This window comes from Adiantum capillus-veneris, chromosome 23 (assembly GCF_014529385.1).
Source record: "Adiantum capillus-veneris isolate H3 chromosome 23, ASM1452938v2, whole genome shotgun sequence".
NCBI classification, from domain to species: domain Eukaryota; kingdom Viridiplantae; phylum Streptophyta; class Polypodiopsida; order Polypodiales; family Pteridaceae; genus Adiantum; species Adiantum capillus-veneris.
In genome coordinates this window covers 131,104,504-131,123,699 of record NC_140953.1, presented here as the reverse complement: position 1 = coordinate 131,123,699, position 19,196 = coordinate 131,104,504, and the positions used below count along the sequence as shown (strand labels likewise).

Sequence of the window (19,196 nt, the reverse complement as noted above, 5' to 3'; positions counted from 1 at the left end):
CTCGGGAACAAGGATCTCCTCGTTTTCTTCCACTTTGGATTGCTCATCAGGCTCCCCATCTTCAGGCACATCACCTTTGAAAGGCTTCAAGAGACTCACATGAAATGCATTGTGAATCCTCCAAGTGTCAAGCAGTTTCAATCGGAAGGAGACATCATTGATCTTTTCGGAGATCTGGAAAGGTCCGTAGTATCGCATACTAAGCTTTGGAAAAAGCCTCTCCTTTTCCTTTTTCTTTCTCAAGCGTGCCTTCTCAAAACGTAAGAGCACCCAATCATCCTCCTTCAATTTCAAATTGCAACGATGGCGATCCGCTGCCTTTTTCTGTCTTTCCTAAGATTTCTGCAAAGCCTCACGGACCTTGGCAAAAGCTGTGTCTAAGTCACGCGTATACTGATCACCTTCAAAAATCTTATCTTTCGTGCTTAGGAAGGGTGGAGCCTTCGCAGCACCTTCAACAATCTCAAATGGCGCCTTCCCCGTCGAAGAGTGTAGTGTATCGTGTTGTTGTAGGCAAATTCCATCAAAGGTAGATACTTTTTCCATTGAGTCTTCTGATCCGAGATATAAGACTTCAATAAATCTAAAACCACTAAATTGGCAATCTCAGATTGCCCGACAGTCTACGGGTGGAAAGATGACGAGAACTGCAACCGCGTGCCAATGTTCTCCCAAATTGCCTTCCAAAACAAACTCGTAAATCCGGGGTCCCCGTCGGAGACAATCGTCTCAAGCGTGCCATGTAATCTGAAAATCTGGGCCACGAACAGTCTCGCTAAGTGATCCAACTTGACTGTTTTCTTCACTCGAATGAAATGAGCCTGCTTGCTAAATTTGTCAATAACAGTCCAGAACCATCGTAACCACTCTGTGTTCTCAGGAGATGAAAAATGAAATCCATTGCAATACTTTCCCATGGGCGGGTGGGTATGGGCAAAGGCTGTAACAATCCATGTGCTTTATGCCTGTCAAACTTGACCTTCTCGCATACCAAGCAATTGCGCACAAACTCGTCCACATCCTTCTTGAGTCTCGGCCAAAAGAAGTATCTCTCTACCCCTTTCATGATGGTAGCAATGCTGCGGTGACCCGTAAAAGACGGACAGTGGCATTCAGTCATAACCTTTTCCCTCAACGGCTGTGTAACGCACAACATGGTTTTCCTCATCAAGTAGCCATCTCGAATGGAATATCCTGCTACTGTCTCCCCATCCCGTATCCGTGTAAAAACGTCTGCAAAATCCGTATATGTGGCATACTGGTCAACCATATCCTCGAAGCTCCTATGATGTATCGCAAAAATAGCCGAAACCAACGACTTCCGAGACAAAGCATCTGCCACCAAATTCTTCTGTCCCTAAACATGGACAATCTGGAAGTGAAACTGTGACAAGATGTTCGCCGACCGCATCTGCTTTTCCAATAGCTGCTTCTGTGACAAGAAGTAGCGTAAACTCTGATGGTCTGTAAAGACAGTAAAATCCGCTCCGAGTAGGTAGTGCCGCCACTGAGTAAGAGCATGGATAACCGCCAAAAGCTCTTTCTCATAAATCTGAGTTGTCAATTCCGGCCTTGAGAACAATCGGCTCTCGTAAGCAATCACATGGCCTTCTTGCATTAAGACCGCACCCAGACTATGACCACAAGCATCACAATATACTTCGAATGACTTCTGCAAGTCCGACAAAGTCAAAACTGGTCACCTAGTCAATTTCTCTTTCAAAGTCTGAAAGGTAGTCACCTCTGTGGGTCCCCACGAGAAAGGGACTCCTTTCTATGTCAAGATATGCAAAGGGGAAGCAACCTCTGCAAACTTTTGATTGAACCGCCTGTAGTACGAACACAATCCCAAGAAGCTTCTAGCTTCATGGACATTCTTCAAATCGGGCCAATCACGGATAGTCTCTATCTTGGCCGGATCCATCTGCACTCCTGCTGACACAATGTGTCCCAAAAAGTGTATCTCTGGTAGGAAAATTTCACTTTTCTTTGCATTAATCACCAACTTGTGATCTCGCAATGCCTAAAAGACTTGAGGCAGATGATCTCTATGTTCTGCCTCATTCTTGGAGAAAACAATGATATCGTCAAAGAAAGTGCCAACAAATAGCCTGTACTCTCAAAAAATCATGTCCATCATCCAATGTCGCAGGAGCATTGGTTAAGCCAAAAGGCATCACCAAAAACTCAAATAACCCAAAAGTCGTCTGAAAGGCTGTCTTGTAGACGTCTCCTGACGCGATTCGGATCTGATGATATCCACTCTTCAAATCAATCCTGCTAAAACACGAGGATCCCTGTAATCTGTCGAGTATATCATCGATCCTAGGAATCGGAAATCTGTTCTTGATGGTGAAATTGTGGAGAGCTCTATAATCGATGCACATTCTCCAAGATCCGTCTTTCTTCAAAACCAACAACACTGGAGAGCAATACGGTGAAGTACTAGGCTAGACAAGACCCTTTTCCAAGAGGTCTTTCACTTGGTTTATAATCTCTTCATTCGGAGCTCGGCTCACACGGTAAGGTGGCCAGTCCAATGGTGTGCTTCCAAGTATTAGATCAATGGTATGATCTTCAAGACGAGCGGGTGGTAACTCGCCTAGGCCCACTGAGAAGCAATCGGCATGAGTGGAGAAAATCTTGGTGTTCTTTATCAAGTTCAAACATATTTGTCCTATCCTCATCACTCAACTCTTTCATAAAGATCGAGTAAACAAACACACTGGATTTCATTAACTTTGAAATGACCGAAGCCGATACAATAGGGACAAACTTGCCGTTAAGTTTAATGTCAAGTACAATGATTCTGCCCTTCTCTGTGGTCAATGTTGGTTTCCTCGCCCGATAGTCGACCACGGCGTTGTTCTTGTGATACCAGGGAATTCCCAAGAGAACATCACAACCTTCCAAAGGCATTATGTAAAAGTCCTCATGCCCCAAATACCCCTGACAATGCAACCGAAGTTTGCCAATGACAGGTGTAATGGCTATGTCCCTGCTGGGTGCCGCTAGAACTGCCTCCGCAAGTGGTCCCATCCAATCGGGAGTGATCTCGAGCCGCGCCGCCAATTCCGGTGAAATGAAGTTGGCCTTGGCTCCTCCATCAAAGAAGATCACGGCTTCTTGGTCTTTCACTTTGCCCCAAGCTCGGCAAAGTTCTGTACTCTCATCCAACGTGCTGGGATCGGTACCCACGCAATCTGGAACTAGTCATGTTTTCATATTGCCTTTTCTTCCACGTTCCTTAGCTGCTCTCGACCTCTCAAGCCTCTCGTCGTCCTTGTCGTTCTATCCTTTCTGCGCCTTTTTAGGGCACTTCGCAGAGATATGTCCAGTTTCCCCGCATCCAAACCACTTCCCTTCCTTGATGAAGCGAGCTCTCTCCTGAGGAATAAGTTTGGGTCGTGCATCTTTCTTTTCTGGGTTGCTCTTCCTCTTTCTACTTTCATTTGTCGAAGTCTGTTCGGCTCTTTGTGTCATGATCTCATCGGTGGGGTAGGTCAAACTCCCAGAGTGAATGGCAAAACCCCGTTTCGCATGACTCATCAATTCCTGAATAGAAGCCCCTCTCCCCCCCCCCCCCCCCCATCAGTCTACTCCTCACCTAAAGGACAGTCCCCTTTCTCCATATTGAGTAATGACATATGGGAGTTTTCTAGAGATGGAGACATCGTTCTCTTAGGAGACTTCAATGCCAGAACGGCCAACTCTCAAGCAGTATTCTATGATACCTCTGAGGAAATGCTCAGAGAAGTGGATTTATCACAGAGGGGGCTTACTAGAAACTCACAGGATAAAGAACACACTGAATATGGTAGACATCTCATGGAGATGCCAACTACACATGGTTTGGCCATACTTAATGGTCTAGAGAATTTCCCTTTATCTGGGGGATTCACATGCTTCCCGCACAGACATGGGGCCAGCACAGTGGATTATGTCATGACTTCGCCAAGCTTTCTTTCTAGTATCGAGGACTTTAAGGTGGGACCCAGACCAGTTGGGATTGCAGTGGATCATGCTCTCTTCACCTTATCAATCTCCTTCCAATACAATGCCTCTCAAGTACCAAGGAAGAAGACACACACAAAATATACTTTCACACCAGAGACTGATTCAGTCTATGTGGCAAAGATCTATAATAGGATGTGGGCAGCCGAGCCAGTATATACTGTAGAGGAGATTACTTCTCAGTTAACAGAGATACTACATGGAGCAGCACAAGAGGCATACCCACATACTCAACCTGATCCGAAGAGAGGATCTGGGAACATGCCTCAGAACAGTTGGTATGACGAGGAATGCGGAGAGACGAGAATCCAAGTACAGAAAGAGCTTACACTTGGGATCATCACATATAAGCAGTCTCGGATTGCTCTTCGGCGTATAGTACGTCGCAAGAAAAGGGCATTTTTAGCCAAACTGGAGAAGGATTTATATCAGCTCTTCTTGAGTCAGGACTCACATGAGGCCTGGCGCTTATTTCACGAGCACTCACCGCCTCCGACGATTACTTCTCCTGAGATTTGGGGTCAATATGTAACATCATTATATATGGTATCTGGACAGCCTCCACTACCAGATCCACTAGAGCCATGCCCTGCTACTAGTACTTTCTTTACTACGGAAATGGTGGAAAAAGCCATTGATAAGATGAAGACAAGAAGAGCATATGATCATGAGGGTCTAGTAGCAGAACATTTGATCCATGCAAGGGATCTACTTTCAGAAGTCCTTGCTTGTCTGTTTAATCGGGTCATGTGTGAAGGATTACCTGAATCCTGGAAACTATCTACTATCGTACCTATTTTCAAGTCAGGGGATCCTATGATACCCGAGAACTACCGTACCATTATGGTGGGTCACACATTGACCCGACTGTACACATCCATTCTGGAACAAAAACCAAGTAGATGGGCAGAGAATGAGGGCATAAGGGCAACAGGACAAGCTGGATTCAAGAGACGTTATTCGACTCTAGATCATATTCTTACGCTCAGAGCCATTATTGAGCACGCTTGGACATGGCGGATGATGACTTTGACGTGCCAATTCCCTTCCTCTCCTATATAGACGATATTCTGGAGGAAATATTGCCCGAAAATTCTCCTGCTCGCAAGGTAATCATCAGATCTGATTCTCCGAAACCTGAAATTATAGATTCCCCAGAGCCAGAACCTGCAGAAATCCCTGGACCAGCACCCATTCCCGCACCAGTTCCCGAGCAGCTAGTTCCGGACCTACCCGCAGACATTCCATCACCTACATACTCTCCCAATCTTCCAAACCCTTTGGAAAGAGAGTACTTGGTCCACATCTCTCAGCGTCATTTTGGTTATCAACGGTGGTCTATTTAGTGGCTTACTATCAGGTGTGGCAGGAGGAATTACCCCATTATGAGTTCATCTTGACTCGTTTTCCCTTTTTCGCATACCACATCCCAGCCTGTTTCGTGGACAGCGTCTCAGAGATCTAGACTACACATACACTGGTTCCATTTCATTCTGAGGAGATTGTGCCGGACTATACTCCACTTACCCCAAAGCTCAACAAAATCGAGAGGCTTACGAAGGACAACCCACTATTTGCCAAGTTTGCTGAGCCGTTACACACACCTCCAACCCTGGCTACAGGGTGGTCCTTTCTAGCCTCACCCAGGTACGAGTTGTAAGCTCGCCATGTCGGTTATAGGGACAAAGCAGGGACAGGTGGATGGCACCGCCCAGTTGGCCGCCATTCAGCAACAATTTGCGGCCCGAGCTTCACGTCAAGCCCAATTCAAATCCATGCTCCAGTCTTTATCAGATGAAGTCAAAGCCCTTACGCAACCAACATCTAAGCAAGATTCGAGTTCTGCTTCATCCGTGTGCGGCGAAGATCAACCAATGCCAGATCCACTTGATGAGGTTATGAACTAAAATATCTATTTCGCTTAATCATAGAAAGTAATAAAAAGAAAGTAGACAATAAACCCTCGGAGCCTTATGATGGCCGCCGCAATAAGCGAACGGTTGACCAGTGGACGTTTAAAATGGACACTTATTTCAATAATTTGGACATATCGAAACAGAAAAAAGTAGCTTTAGCTACTAGTCTCCTTAAAGACATTGCCTTCCTCTGGTGGCAAAATAGGGTGACCTTAGGCAAACAAACGCCGATGTGGGCAAAATTTAAGCGTGCATTGTGCAAAGCCTTCGTGCCAGCAAGTGCCGACTTTCATGCACGCTCTGTGCAGCTCCACTTAAAGCAAACAAGCTCTGTGGCTGCTTATGTATCTCAGTTCCAACGATTGAACTTAGAGGTAATGACACTTAGTCCCAGTGATAAATCACATTTTTTCGTCGATGAACTTGTTGAGCCCACCTTGCAAGACGATGTACATAAGGCTAACCCCCCTACTGTTGAAGATGCCATCACTTATGGGAACGGCTAGGAGACTTTCGTAGAGACAACTTTCCGCTTGGTCGAGCCGGTGATCGCCCACATGGTTGCGAATCCCGTGCCTCTTTTCGAAAACAACGTGAGATCTCTTATTCAGGCAGCCGATCACACAGTGATTCTAATGTTTCGCAGTCCCAATCAACTGCTAGTTCCTTGTCACTGTCTACTGTTTGGAGTCCTAGAGCGCAGAATGGTTAACCAAATTTTCAAAATGATCGGTCTAATTTCAATCGACGTCGCTGAGGCCGACAATCTTTTCAGCAAAATTCTTATCAGGACAGACGTTCGTATGGCAATCAAGCTTCAACTTCTGGCCCTCCTCCACAACAGTCGAGTTCACATCCATCCAAAGATGGATTATGCACACTTTGTAGTGGACCACATCGATGGTTCTAATGTGATAAGCAACCTCAACCGTCTAATCTGAGACGAAACGCTAATGCAGAGACACCTTCAATGTTACCTTTCAATCCTGAGCAATCTGCTACTTCACAGCAAGACAAAGGTAAGCGTATAGTTAATACAATACGCGTTTCAAAGGTGGCTACATTTCTTATGAAAAATGTCAATAATGCTAAGCCAGTACCAGACACCTTGTCCAATCAAGTCTTAAGTCTGCTTGGCTTCATTAATGGCAAACCAATTAACATTTTGGTCGATAGCGGATGTTCCAATAAATTTGTGAGCACCAACATTGTGCATCGACTACAATTGCCTATTGTTCAGAGTACTCAACCATACGATGTTGAGTTAGCAGATGGTTCATTTTTAACGTGTAACACAATTGTTCAGCAATTGCCCTTTGACGTCCAAGATTATCAAGACAGCCTTCTTTCGAAGTAATGCCATTATCCACTTACGATATGATTCTTGGCCAATGTTGGTTATATCAATATGATTCTCTTATCAGTTTCCGAGGACACCATAACCCTTTGTAAGGATGATCAGATTATTACTTAGGATGGCTTATTCCAAGTACAGCCGGTAGCTGTTGTTTCTGCACTGTAAGTTAAGCGGATGGTACGAAAACCCGATATCTTCACAGCACTTTTAATGATACGTAGCACCAATGACGCCACACCTGATACACTCCAATCCAAACCATCACCAAAGCCAACAGCTTATCTTGAGCAACCTTTCTAGAAACCATACTTGGATCTTTTTCCTGATGATTTCCCGAGCACCTTACCTCCTCGTAGACCAATACATCATCCGATTGATATAATTCCTGGTAGTGCTCCGTCTATACGAGCTTCGTATCGAGTCTCATACTCTGAATCTCGAGAAATTCAAATGTACAAAAGATCAGGGGTGAAGAAGATGGCGGGATACGAAGTCTGTGTCGTAGGGGCACGTATTGTTTTTGTGCGCCTGCGAGGGAGATTGTCAATATGTATGGTCGGATTCAATAGAACGTGGGGAGACAGTCAAAGATGTGACCAAGCCTATGGCCTCTAGTGACCAAATTACATAGTCTACCGCTACACCTTTTGTCCTCCATGTGGGAAGCATGTCAATCCTCTCGTCCTTGTCATTTTGCCATCTCATTATATACAACGAGACAGTGGCATGCTCTCAACTCCACTAAGTGGTCTCCATAATTACCTCCATCCCACACTAAACTCTCAATTGTGTGCGCAGCCACACATCCTCTGCCTTCACTATCCACACAATCATATATCTCACATTGTCTGCTTGGTGTATGGACATTGAACTCACACATAAGCAAGACCCTTAGACCACGTCTAGGGTGGAATATACATGATCTCCTTAGATAGGCATTGCATATGGTGGCCCCATATCCTCCTCTCTAGTCCCATATGGCCATCCCGATCGTGAGAAGTAAAATAAGCCTATGTATACCATTGTCACGTCACATCTAACCCTATGTGTACGTGGACAAGCTACTTTATGACATGGGTTCAGTTCAGTTAGATTAGGAAGTGATCTGGCACTTTTGTGAGTTTGTTCGCAGTACGTGCATGTCCAGACACTTAGAGTAGATGCATATCCTCTAGTTGCACACAGCATGACCATCAGAACCCATCATGAGCATTTTTACAGTGCATAGACCTATTTTCCCTATTTTTGACATTTTTCACTTATTATTTTTAAGTGACTTTTGTTGGGAACTAGGTAGGGCAATTTTGCAAGGAAGTATATAAGAAACCCTAGCGCTAGCACTTTCTTGCAGAAGAGGCAACAGGAACTTCGGTTCAATAGGCAACTTCTCAGCAGGAAACCCCCCCCCCCCCCCCCCCCCCCCCCCCCCCCCCCCCAAGCAAACCTAGCGTTTTTTGCACCAGCTGCAAGCCTAGCATTTTTGCACCAAGACCAAGATCAGCCCCACGTTTTTTCACTACAGCAGCCTGGCGACAACAAGACCACAGAACAGCCCTAGCGTTAGCAAATTCCCCGCAGCAGAACAGTTTTCAGCCCTAGCGTTTTTGGTTTGTAGATCAGCCCTTGGCGTTTTGCAGATCTACCGCAACAGATTCAGCATATAGACCAGCGTTTTCAGTTTTCAGCATCAAGACTCCGCAAAACAAGTCCCGAACCCCGCAGATCTCACCTTCCCGCAGCAGATCCTTGCCGCATGGTCAGATCCAACGTAGTTTGCAGTTTCAGCCCGGAAAACGCAGATTTCAGCATCTGCATTTTCAGCGAGTCGTCGTCGCATTGTCGTCGTCGACATCGTCACCGACATAGAGTCAAAAAGCAGATACAAGATTTGCAGATTTCAGCCATTAGCGTTTTCAGATTTCAGTCCGTTTCGTCGTCGTCCTCATCGTCGTCTACATCGTCGGCAAGTCCAAAGCATTGTAGAGATTTGTGCAATCAATAGTAGACCGCTCTCGCCATAGAGAGTGGGGCCTTCGGAGGAGGGTTTGACAACATTCTGATGTCGTATTCTTCTCTCTTTATCTCTCAGTCTCATGCACCTTCATTCACAGTGTTCACCACTTTGTTTGTGATCATTTGCACTCTCTCACTAAAGGAACGGAAGGCTCTCCCTTCCGTAAGTAAAAGGAACCCTTGAGCACAGTTCGGAGCACTCATCTTGAGCAAAGTTCAACATTCACTTCCGCTGCACCTTACAACCATTCTGTTTTAGGAAGCAAGCTAAAAAACATGTTCTGAGCTTTGAGTCGTGAGCTACGACTCCCTCTAGCCTCTCAAGGTGCCCTCTCGTGGTCATCTTATGGTTGACCGCTCATTGATACCACTCCATCCTCTCTCCTGCATCACATACTCTAGTCATCCATCGTGAACCATTGCAATTGTGAACTGCAATGTGTATCTCCATAGGTGGGCTAACATGTGTCCCAAGGCCATATACAACAAATTTGCTGATGGTGTAACAAGAAACGTTTTGGGTATTTAGTTGTTTCGTTGTTTCCAGGCATTCCGTTTCAAAAATGCCAAGACGAAACACATATGTTTATAGAGGCTATGGGAAACATAATATTTAGGAGTGTGGTAGCTGGCGAAATCCTACATACACAATCACACAGGTGGTAAAATATGTTGCACATCACACACTAAATGGCTGAATTTATTTTTTTGAACCTAGAAAACGCATTTTGTTCCCTTGTTTCAAGTACCTTTCGAGCATTTCATGTTTCATTTTGTTTGGAGGGGTAAAACGCATTTTCATGTGACTCTCTCTGCCAACAGACCATCAATGAGCCATCTCTGTAAAAGACCTTCTTCCCCTTCCTTGTGGCTTGTAGTACTCTTTGCATGCATGCTCTCCGATGTTCTTTCTAATCCGTGTGAGGAGTCAAGACATCATCAAGAAAAATCAAAGCTTCCTCCCAACCGCAAAGGATAACTCTCTTCCTCATGAACGTAACATGCCTCCTCATCCCTAAATTGGATGGAGTATGAATGCCCTCCTTTTTGTAGCATCTCGTCCCGCCCTCTAAGCTTTGGCAAAAGGAGAGGGACATTCTTGTGCACGCTGCATACCCAAGCTTCAAAAAATAGCATTCTCCCATCATTCTCAAGTGAAATCGGCCCCACTCTACAATCCCCATAACTCATATGATGAGCCAACGAGCATGTCCTTCTCCTCTTCAATCGTGGTCTGCACTAATTGTAGCTCCTTTTGGGTTGCTTCTATCACCTAGCTGGATTGAGAGCGTGCCCTTGATGGAACGTGTCCCCTCTGTGTTTCCCTGCAGGAGCTCTCCTCTTCCATTCAAGATGTCGCCAGTAGCCCCTCCAATTTTGTCCTGCATCGCACCCAATGCTGCTGCCTTGCTCGCTCCTATGCCCTCGCCATTGACCATGTCACCCAACAACTCCGCTGTGATCGGAGCGTTGTCCTCGATCTCCAACCTTGCCTCTCCGAGCTCCACCATGCAATGATCCAAGGTCCTTTACAGAGGTTCTTCTTCACTACTTCTATCCAGCCATCTCTTGTTGCCTTTAGACTCTCGGTTATTGCCTTTGTGAGCTCTTCCTTATTAGCTTGTAGATTTTGCATGTCTTCTTTAGTTCTCTTTACCTCTTCCATAATGTTGGGTCAGATTTCTCCCTCCTCAAATCTTGGATCTTTTGCACTTCTTCTAACTCGGGCTTGGAGCTTTGAGCTTTGTAAACACTTCATCTTGATTCTTCACCCATGACTTCAATGCAATGCATTCTGCCTCTAGCTTCTTGATCTTGTTTGTGGGTTGTCGATTAACCACAATCACAGGATTGTCTGCCTTTTTATTGCATGGTTAATGTTAAGCTCCAATTCTAATCTCTCCATGTGGACCAAGAAAATCAAAAAATGAGAGCCCAAGAAATCAAGAATGTGTGTAAAGCGATGTAGTGAGTGTAAAGAAGAGAGGGAAGAGGGATGTTTCTATTCAAGCTTAATATTATTCAAGGTAACTTTGGCATTCCACAATTATGAAAATTTGTGAACAAGAAAGCAACAAATTCTACTTCAAGGTCCCAATCATCAAAGAAAGCTTATGCACAATTCCCCACAATAGAAGCATGTTTAACTTGGAACACGTAAAAATTTGGAGTTTCAAGTGACCAGATAAGATGTAACAAGGTTCACATACAGATAAATCTGTAAATGGCTTGTCTGCAAAACATACAATCTTGACACAAGCACTACCACTCAATAACAGGCACCATTCAAGTTGCTTACATGCTGTTTCTGCAGCAAGAATAGCAGGGTTTTCATAACCTGGAGGCTCTTTCAAGCATTTTGAACCAAAACATCCCATAAAGATTGAAACAGCATAGTCCAATACTGCCGCATACCAGTATGACCAAAAACTTTTCCACCCTTTGCGGCTGCAAGGAAAGAACATACGATTACTTCTGTTTGCTTACACATATATTTGAATATTTATAGAAAAGAAACAGTAAATGGCGGGAATATAATAGCAAACAATGTGATAATTGTATATGCATATGTACCATGCCCTCTCTCATAACCCTAATAAGACATACGAGGTATTTAAACAATTAAGTTTGTAATCCACTGTTGCTACTCCTCGACTAACAAACTCTCCCCAAACATCACCTTATTGAAGGTCAAGCAACAGCTAATACCCTACTTTACATCTATATCTTGGAGCTAAAAGATGACTAAAAAATTTAATATGTGCATAGCAGAATGTTACTTCACTTTTTTTTTTAAAGGTCAGACCACAGCCAGTCTAGCTAGCTGACTTTTCTCAAATCGGAGCTTACTATAGAGGCTAAGAATTATAATATCTTTGAAGCAATCTGCTGTAAATATTTTGAAAGATATGTAAGTGTAGAGGCTGAAGTTCGCACCCATAGCAGCTTACTGTAGTTACTACGAGCATCTACAAAGTGAAAGCAATAATCCAAGATATTTCTGGCATTCCATAGTCATTAATCCAAAACATCATTCTTTTCAATTTTCTAGACAGCATACTTACCGAATAAAAGGAAAAAACAAAGAAACAGCCCTGCAATATTCTGCAAACTGCTACTTGTGAACGTAGATTTGCCAGCACATAAAACAGAAACCTTAATGAGAACTAAAAAATAGACAAATGGTACCATTGGGTATGCAGACGTGACGATGAAGAAGAGATAAAGGGACTCTTCGACTGTGCAATCGAAGGTCCCCCCAAAGAGTCTGACTTGACCATCATTAGTGCATCCACCCATGCCCTGCACAAATCCCTCCCCTCCAGCGCTTTAAAAGGAATTAAGCATTAAAACGGTGGTCATCATCAAGCAAACAAGATGACAAGTTGCGCATCCCTGAGCAGTGGGTTCTCTGTCTGGCAAGACACGCCTTTTCAAACTACAATCAATCCCTAGAGAATCTTGAACTAAGCGCGGTGAAGACTACAGATAATCTGCAGACTTCTCGCAAGAATGAAAGAAAATCGAGCGTACACGCACGGACGCAGACTTACAGCATATGCGAAGGGTCTAGGAAGAAGAAACACACCTGCGTGTTAGAGCGTAAGCGCTTAAAACAATGACGGGAGAGAGCGAAAGCAGGTAACATGGATCAGTACGAAAAGCAGGCGATTAAAAACATAATTCGATAACCGCGCAGTCGACGTTTTGAATGATCGATTGTCCAGACAATAAGGCCCCTGTCACACTGGGACGAGCAAGAGGTGGCCACTCCGAGGTGGCGAGCAGCTATTGGCTCTGCGAAAAGGGGAACTTGGGCCGGAGGCCTTGTCAGGTGGGCGGGCATCACCCCTCGGCCAACTTCTTGCACTCCATGGCCATCTGCAAAAGGCGACGCGGGGGAGCAGATGACAGGCCCTGAGCTCTCGTCGTCAGCGTGCAGTGCGGCCGTTTCCGCATTTGGTGAGCATTGGTTTGTTGCTGCAGACGGGCCGCTACTTCTTTGAAATTGTGTGTGACATGAGAGGGGCTGGCCACCAAGAAAATTGAGAGGGGCGGATGCCCCAGTCTGACAGGGGCCTAAGGCCCCTGTCACACTAGGGCACCCAAAGTGCGGACAAGCAGATGTGGCGCCGCCTCATTCGTCCGCCAAAAAGTGGATTTGGGCTCAAAACGTTTGTCAGATGGCTGGCCTCACTAGCCAGGCCAACTTCTCAAAGTAGTGGCCATCTCTTAAAAAGTAGGGTGCAAACGCACGTTGTAGGTCTTGAACTTTGAACGTCAGCGCGAACGCCGGATGGTCAAACACCTGGCCTACGGGTGTTGGCTGAGGAAAGGATCCAACTTTTAAAATATAACTCAGTGTGACACCAATTGGGTGCCCACCTCCAAAAATTCAGGCTGGACAGGCGGCCCAGTGTGACAGGGGCCTAAGAATTTACAATATAAAGGCAAATAAAAGGGCGTAGACTGTAGTCAGACGCTTTATAAGTGAGAAGAGGAAGATCCCCTCTCGCAAACAAAAAGGAACGGGAAGGGGTGCCGCAGAGCGGGCTCGCAGGCAAATGGTGATCGACAGGGAGGCAAGGTAGGAAAATGGCACCGGGTGATGGCAGAAAATGGTGACCGACGGGGGAGGCAAGGCAAGGCATGAAAATCGTCACCAGGCGACAACAGCAATCAAGCGAAGCCGAAGGCCATGAGGGTGCCAGGTGGCACCCGGCGTCGATGGCAGGCAGGCGGGGTCAAACCGGCTTTTTTTTATACATGAGTGGATGGTTGTTTGTGCAATGTCGCATGTGTGCTCGACTGGTTACGGAATCTTCATTAAAATCATTTTACTAGCGAGTCTGAGTTCAAATCTTGAGTCCCATTTTTAATGGGTAGGAATCTCAAGTTGGAAGGTGAGAGATAAGCTTCAAGTGGGAGCAATCTTGTAAACTAATGAATTAAACAAGGACCGAGCTAGTGGAGGAAAAAAGAAAATAGGAAAGAATCTTTTACGACTTTTAAAAAGAAAGCAATAGGAGAATGAATCGTCACATATGATTTTTAAAAAGGAAAGGAAGAGGAGAATCTGTTGATTCTCCTCTTGAAGTTTCTTACAAAATCGGCCTTTATTGTAGCGAACCTGCCAAGTAGTGCTTGTGAATGCACTTTGAGTAGCATTGGAACAATATGCAATCTAGAGGATATTGCAATTGTTGGACAACAAAGGACAGTCTATGTACTACTTGTTGATACATAGAGTGTCTATGTATTGCTCACATCAGATGACACTATCAAGCTGTGTTAGTTGAGTATGTTGTCTGGTAGAGGAGATTACGGCACTCGTTTCAATGGCAGGCTATGTAGCTACTTTTTTTTATAGTGAGAGTTATCACAAAATTTCATGAAGTGGGAGTGGTCTTGAGCAATCGTCATTGGTTGTTGTAGCCTACCAAATCTAAGTTCGATTCCTCTAAATGACACTTTAGTAAATCAAATGAGTGAGAGATAAATGAACAATCCATCCTAAGGTTGGGGGAAAATTTTCAGTTGGAAGTAAGAGGAATCTTGATGATAAGTGAATAATCCTAGAGCAGAGTCAGTATGAGCTAGTTATCAGCAATGGATAAGTAAAGGCAATTGAGGCAACCATGTAACACCTTTGTCTTAGTCACTTGGCACCACATTGCTAGGGAAAACGACAACACCTAGTAATGCCATGGAGAGAACTGAGAGAAAGAGAATGCAATGGCACTGAGCCCATGAAAGCGAGTCAAAGCTGCTACCGCATTCTTATGAAGATAAAAGTAGTTGATATATCCACCGAAAGGTGCCAAACATACATAGAAGGGTGTCGTTGAAAGGTGCCAAACATTTAAGGGTGTTCCTTGCATATTTGTGCAACTATGCCAAAATCGGCATAGTTCCAATAAGTTGGGCTTAGTTCCAGTATGTCATGTCCAATGCTTCATGTGACCACGAGTCAGGCATACTTATTGTCAAAGTTATAGGTAGCTATGCAGCATGTGACCATCGCCTTAAATAGGACACCGCCTAGATCTTTTTTTTGCTTTTTATCATTGAATACTCACTAGATTCCAGCTTTCAACTTGTAGATTGAAGTCAACTTGTAAATTGAAAGATAAGTTTGGTTGCAATTTTTGGCCTCACATTGGCAAAGGCATGAGCATTAGTTTTGTTTTTTTAGCTTTGGGAATACTAGTAGCTCAAACCATTCGGCCTATCGCATTGAATTATAGATAGCAAGATATGGGGGTATTAAAAATGTATTGTTACACAACATATTCCCACAATGCCCAAATTGTTGTAATCTTTAGTGCCTAAAATGTTGTAGTGTAGAATGTGCGTATTTTCTAATGTGCAATGCTTCATCTATGTGTAATAATGTGTCAAGGATGGTTACAATGAAGTGACTTTCAAAAGAGGTGTGTGTTGGAGTATTAATCTATATACTTTATTCACAATTTCAACAGTATATTCCAAAAGAGATATGATAGAGATTTAATAAAAGTGATTACATACATATTTTTTACCCAAAAAAAACATGTACATTTGAAATGGAATTTGATATTTTATTACATCTACGATATAAAAATGAAGTAACATCAGTAGAAGAAATCTCCTTGCCCAATGTTGATCGAACAGTACTTGAATCCAAAGATAAAAGAAGTCGAAATCCTTACCTGCAGCCATCCTGTAAACAAAAAAATCATCAATACTTTTGTTTAGTCATGGAATATAGGTATAGAACACACCTGATAGATGTCATCCATGTCCCCTTTATATAAGTATTCATAACTGTTCAAATTTCTGTCTAGAGCATTGTTTGCTTATGTCAACAAGGATAATATTCTCTAGATCGATTAAAATGTGAAAGAGAGGAATCTTAAAGCACTTCAGAATTAAAGTAAATGTTTTACCACTCATAGTATAGCAAAGTATAGGATAAGGAAAGTTCCTATCCCTCCCATCACTAAAGAAAATTATTTGCAACGTAGCGTCTAGCAGAGTTTATTAAAAAAACCTATTAGCACAAATAATCTAGACTTAAAAACAACTCTTAAAAAGCTACATTGATGTAAGGTTAATGATTTTCTCAGGGGTTACGTCTATTTATGCAACATTTTATTGAAAATTATGCTTTATTTTACTCTATATGTAGAGTATTAAAAATATTATGGAAGCAAAAAGTTTTTTTCCATGTCCAAACAGACAGTTATGACCATAAAAAAACCCTTTTTTTATAAAAACACTTTGTATTTTATGTCATAACTAGTTTGCTTTGATTGCTTCACTATGTATATGGTAAGAAGTAAAAAAGTGATAGTAGTGTGGATCTTACCGCATGGCATAGATTTTGATGAAGGCTCCACAACATCTTTCCTCGAAGATTTCGCCAAAAGCTCTATGACCTCGCATCACAAATGAGGTTTTGCATTAAAAGATGTATGGATGTAAAAAAATTCACATTATAATAAAAATGGAGCAAGATGCATTTTGTGCATTTGCGATGCTTGTGCCAAAAAAAAAAAAAAACCATACATATGTATGGTGTGGAGCTGGCACCGTTCTCCACATTTATAAAGATACCGTAAGGAATGTGCCCTTCCCCCGCCACTTGTATCCCCTCCAATGTTGAAGGGGGACTTATGTTTCTCCTTCGGTGTTGGAGGGACTTTTTATTGTAAAAATATCATAATTGTACAAGGAAGAACTGATTATCGATGTTTTATAAAGACATGTATCATTCCACATTGCTATGTCTTGTTGTATTGTCCATGTGTCCCTTTGTTGGGCATAACAAGTCCTTGTCACCTTCATCTGAAATCTTTTCAACAAAAATGATATAAATTCATTGCTTTATTGTATACACGATGTAATCTAAGAACTTTGACATCACATGGAGGAAATCAAAACACAAAATATGAGTGTACCTTTGCTATTCGTCGTCTGCATGAAGCACAATGTTGGATGGATTGCGGCTGTCAGACCTCCCTTGCATTGTTGCATCACCTTCCCACCATTATGTGTTGCTCGACTTTTGCCAACATGTTGACTCTCACATTCACTTTTTCTATCATGCATACCATAACCTACATTACTTTTGATGTCCATGGTCTTAGGGTAGGTTGAATCTTCCGGATGGTCTGTCTGTAAGCTCACACACATACACATACACAAACTCGCAGTCTTTGGGACGACCCATCTGGTTGCCCTTGTGGAGAAAATCCTGCAATCAAGAGAGAGGCCATCATTTTGCATCTACCGGAAACTGTCCCTATGGGACAAATCTTGCAATCGATGCATTCTAGCTCTGGATGGGAAGCTTTTCGAGAAGTTTTGGTGCTCTCTAAACTGCACCACATGCTTTCAAGATGCACGCGTACGTGATTGCATCAGAAGAGAGGCCCTCGATTTTAATTGGCTAAAAACAACTTAAAGATTTATGCCCTGCTCCTCTTGTGGATATCCCACAATCGATACACTCCCAAGAGATGATGTTTCAGATAGGTAGCTCCTCAAGCACTTTTTGTGCTTTCTGAAGTGCACCACATTTGGCATACATATCGACCAAGGCATGCTAAGCATGACATTTTTTGCAACAACCCTCGGACTAACAATATCAGAAGTGAATTTTTAAAGTGCACCTTATTTAGCAAACATGTCAACCTAGGCATTCCCAAGAATGACATCTTTTTCAACATTCCCCGAATAACAATCTCAGTGTGAATTTTTATGCACATATCAGCATCTTGTGTAGAGCCACACGCCTTCAAGATGCATGCGTATGTGAGTGCATCAGGAGAGAGGCCATCAATTTGCATCCGCTAAAAACAACCTAGAGATTTTTGGTCTTGCTCATGTTGCACCTATCGCGTAATCAATGCACTCCATGAGACGACATTCCAGACAGAAATGTCCTCAAACACTTTCTGTGCTCCCTAAAGTACACCTGATTTGGCCTACATATCGACCAAGGCATTGCGAAGCACGACAATTTTTTGCAACAACCCGAGACTAACCATATCAAAGTGAATTTTGAAGTCCATATCGACATTGTGCATAGAGCCACATGCCTTCAAGATGCATGAGTAGATGATTTCATCTGGACAAAGGCCCTCACTTTGCATCCACTGAAAATAGCCTAAAGCTTTTTGGCCCTGCTCTTGTTGTGCATATCCTGCAATCAGTGCTTGGCATAAATATCGACCAAGGCAGTGCAAAGTATGACATCGTTTTTCAATAGCCTTTAACTAACAATACAATTGTGAATTTTTGTGCCCAAATCAGCATCTTGCGTAGAGCCACATGCTTTCAAGAGGCATACGTAGCTGATTGCATCTAGAGAGAGGCCCTCGCTTCGCATCTGCTGAAAACAGGCTGGAGCTTTTTGGCCCTATCCGGTGTGGGAAATCCTTCAATCAGTGCATCGAAGAGTCCAAACTCTGGACAAAAAGCTCCTTGAGAACTTCTTGTGCTCTCTTAAGGGCACCACATTTAGCAAACAGGTCAACTAAGGCATTGTGCACGATACCCTTTTTCAACAGCCCTTGACTAACAATATGAGCAAGAATTTTTATGCCCATATCAGTATCTTGCATAGAGCCATGTGCCTTCTAGATGCACACGTATATGATTTCATTTGGAGAGAAGTCCTCGCTTTGCATCGACCGCTAGAATCGACTTGGAGCTCTCTGGCCCTGCTTCTGTTGTGCATATCCCGCAGCCAAAATGCATGACATTTTGGACAGAAGGTCCTCAAGAGCTTTGTGTGCTTTACAAAATGCACCACATTTGGCATACATATCGACCAAGGCATTGCCAAGCACAACAATCTTTTGTAATAGCCCCTCACTAATAATATCAGAGTAGATTTTTAAGCCCAT

At 43.5% G+C, this 19,196-nt stretch overlaps 1 protein-coding gene across 3 annotated transcripts in view; it reads right to left on the bottom strand.

Moving 5' to 3' along the window:
• The window catches only part of LOC147428565 (calcineurin B-like protein 1), a 119,423-nt gene extending 106,412 nt beyond the window's left edge, over positions 1-13,011 (bottom strand). The window contains exons 1-3 of one of the 3 annotated variants that reach the window (XM_086497187.1): positions 12,890-13,011; positions 12,490-12,603; positions 11,600-11,748 (exon numbers count right to left, since the gene is read on the bottom strand). In XM_086497187.1, the coding sequence (XP_086353313.1) occupies positions 11,600-11,748; positions 12,490-12,584 (244 nt within the window). In that variant the 5' untranslated portion in view covers positions 12,585-12,603; positions 12,890-13,011. Of the gene's footprint in view, positions 1-11,599; positions 11,749-12,489 lie in introns of all 3 variants that reach the window. The other 2 variants (XM_086497186.1, XM_086497188.1) reach the window with 2 other exon arrangements.
• Positions 13,012-19,196: the final 6,185 nt, after the last annotated feature.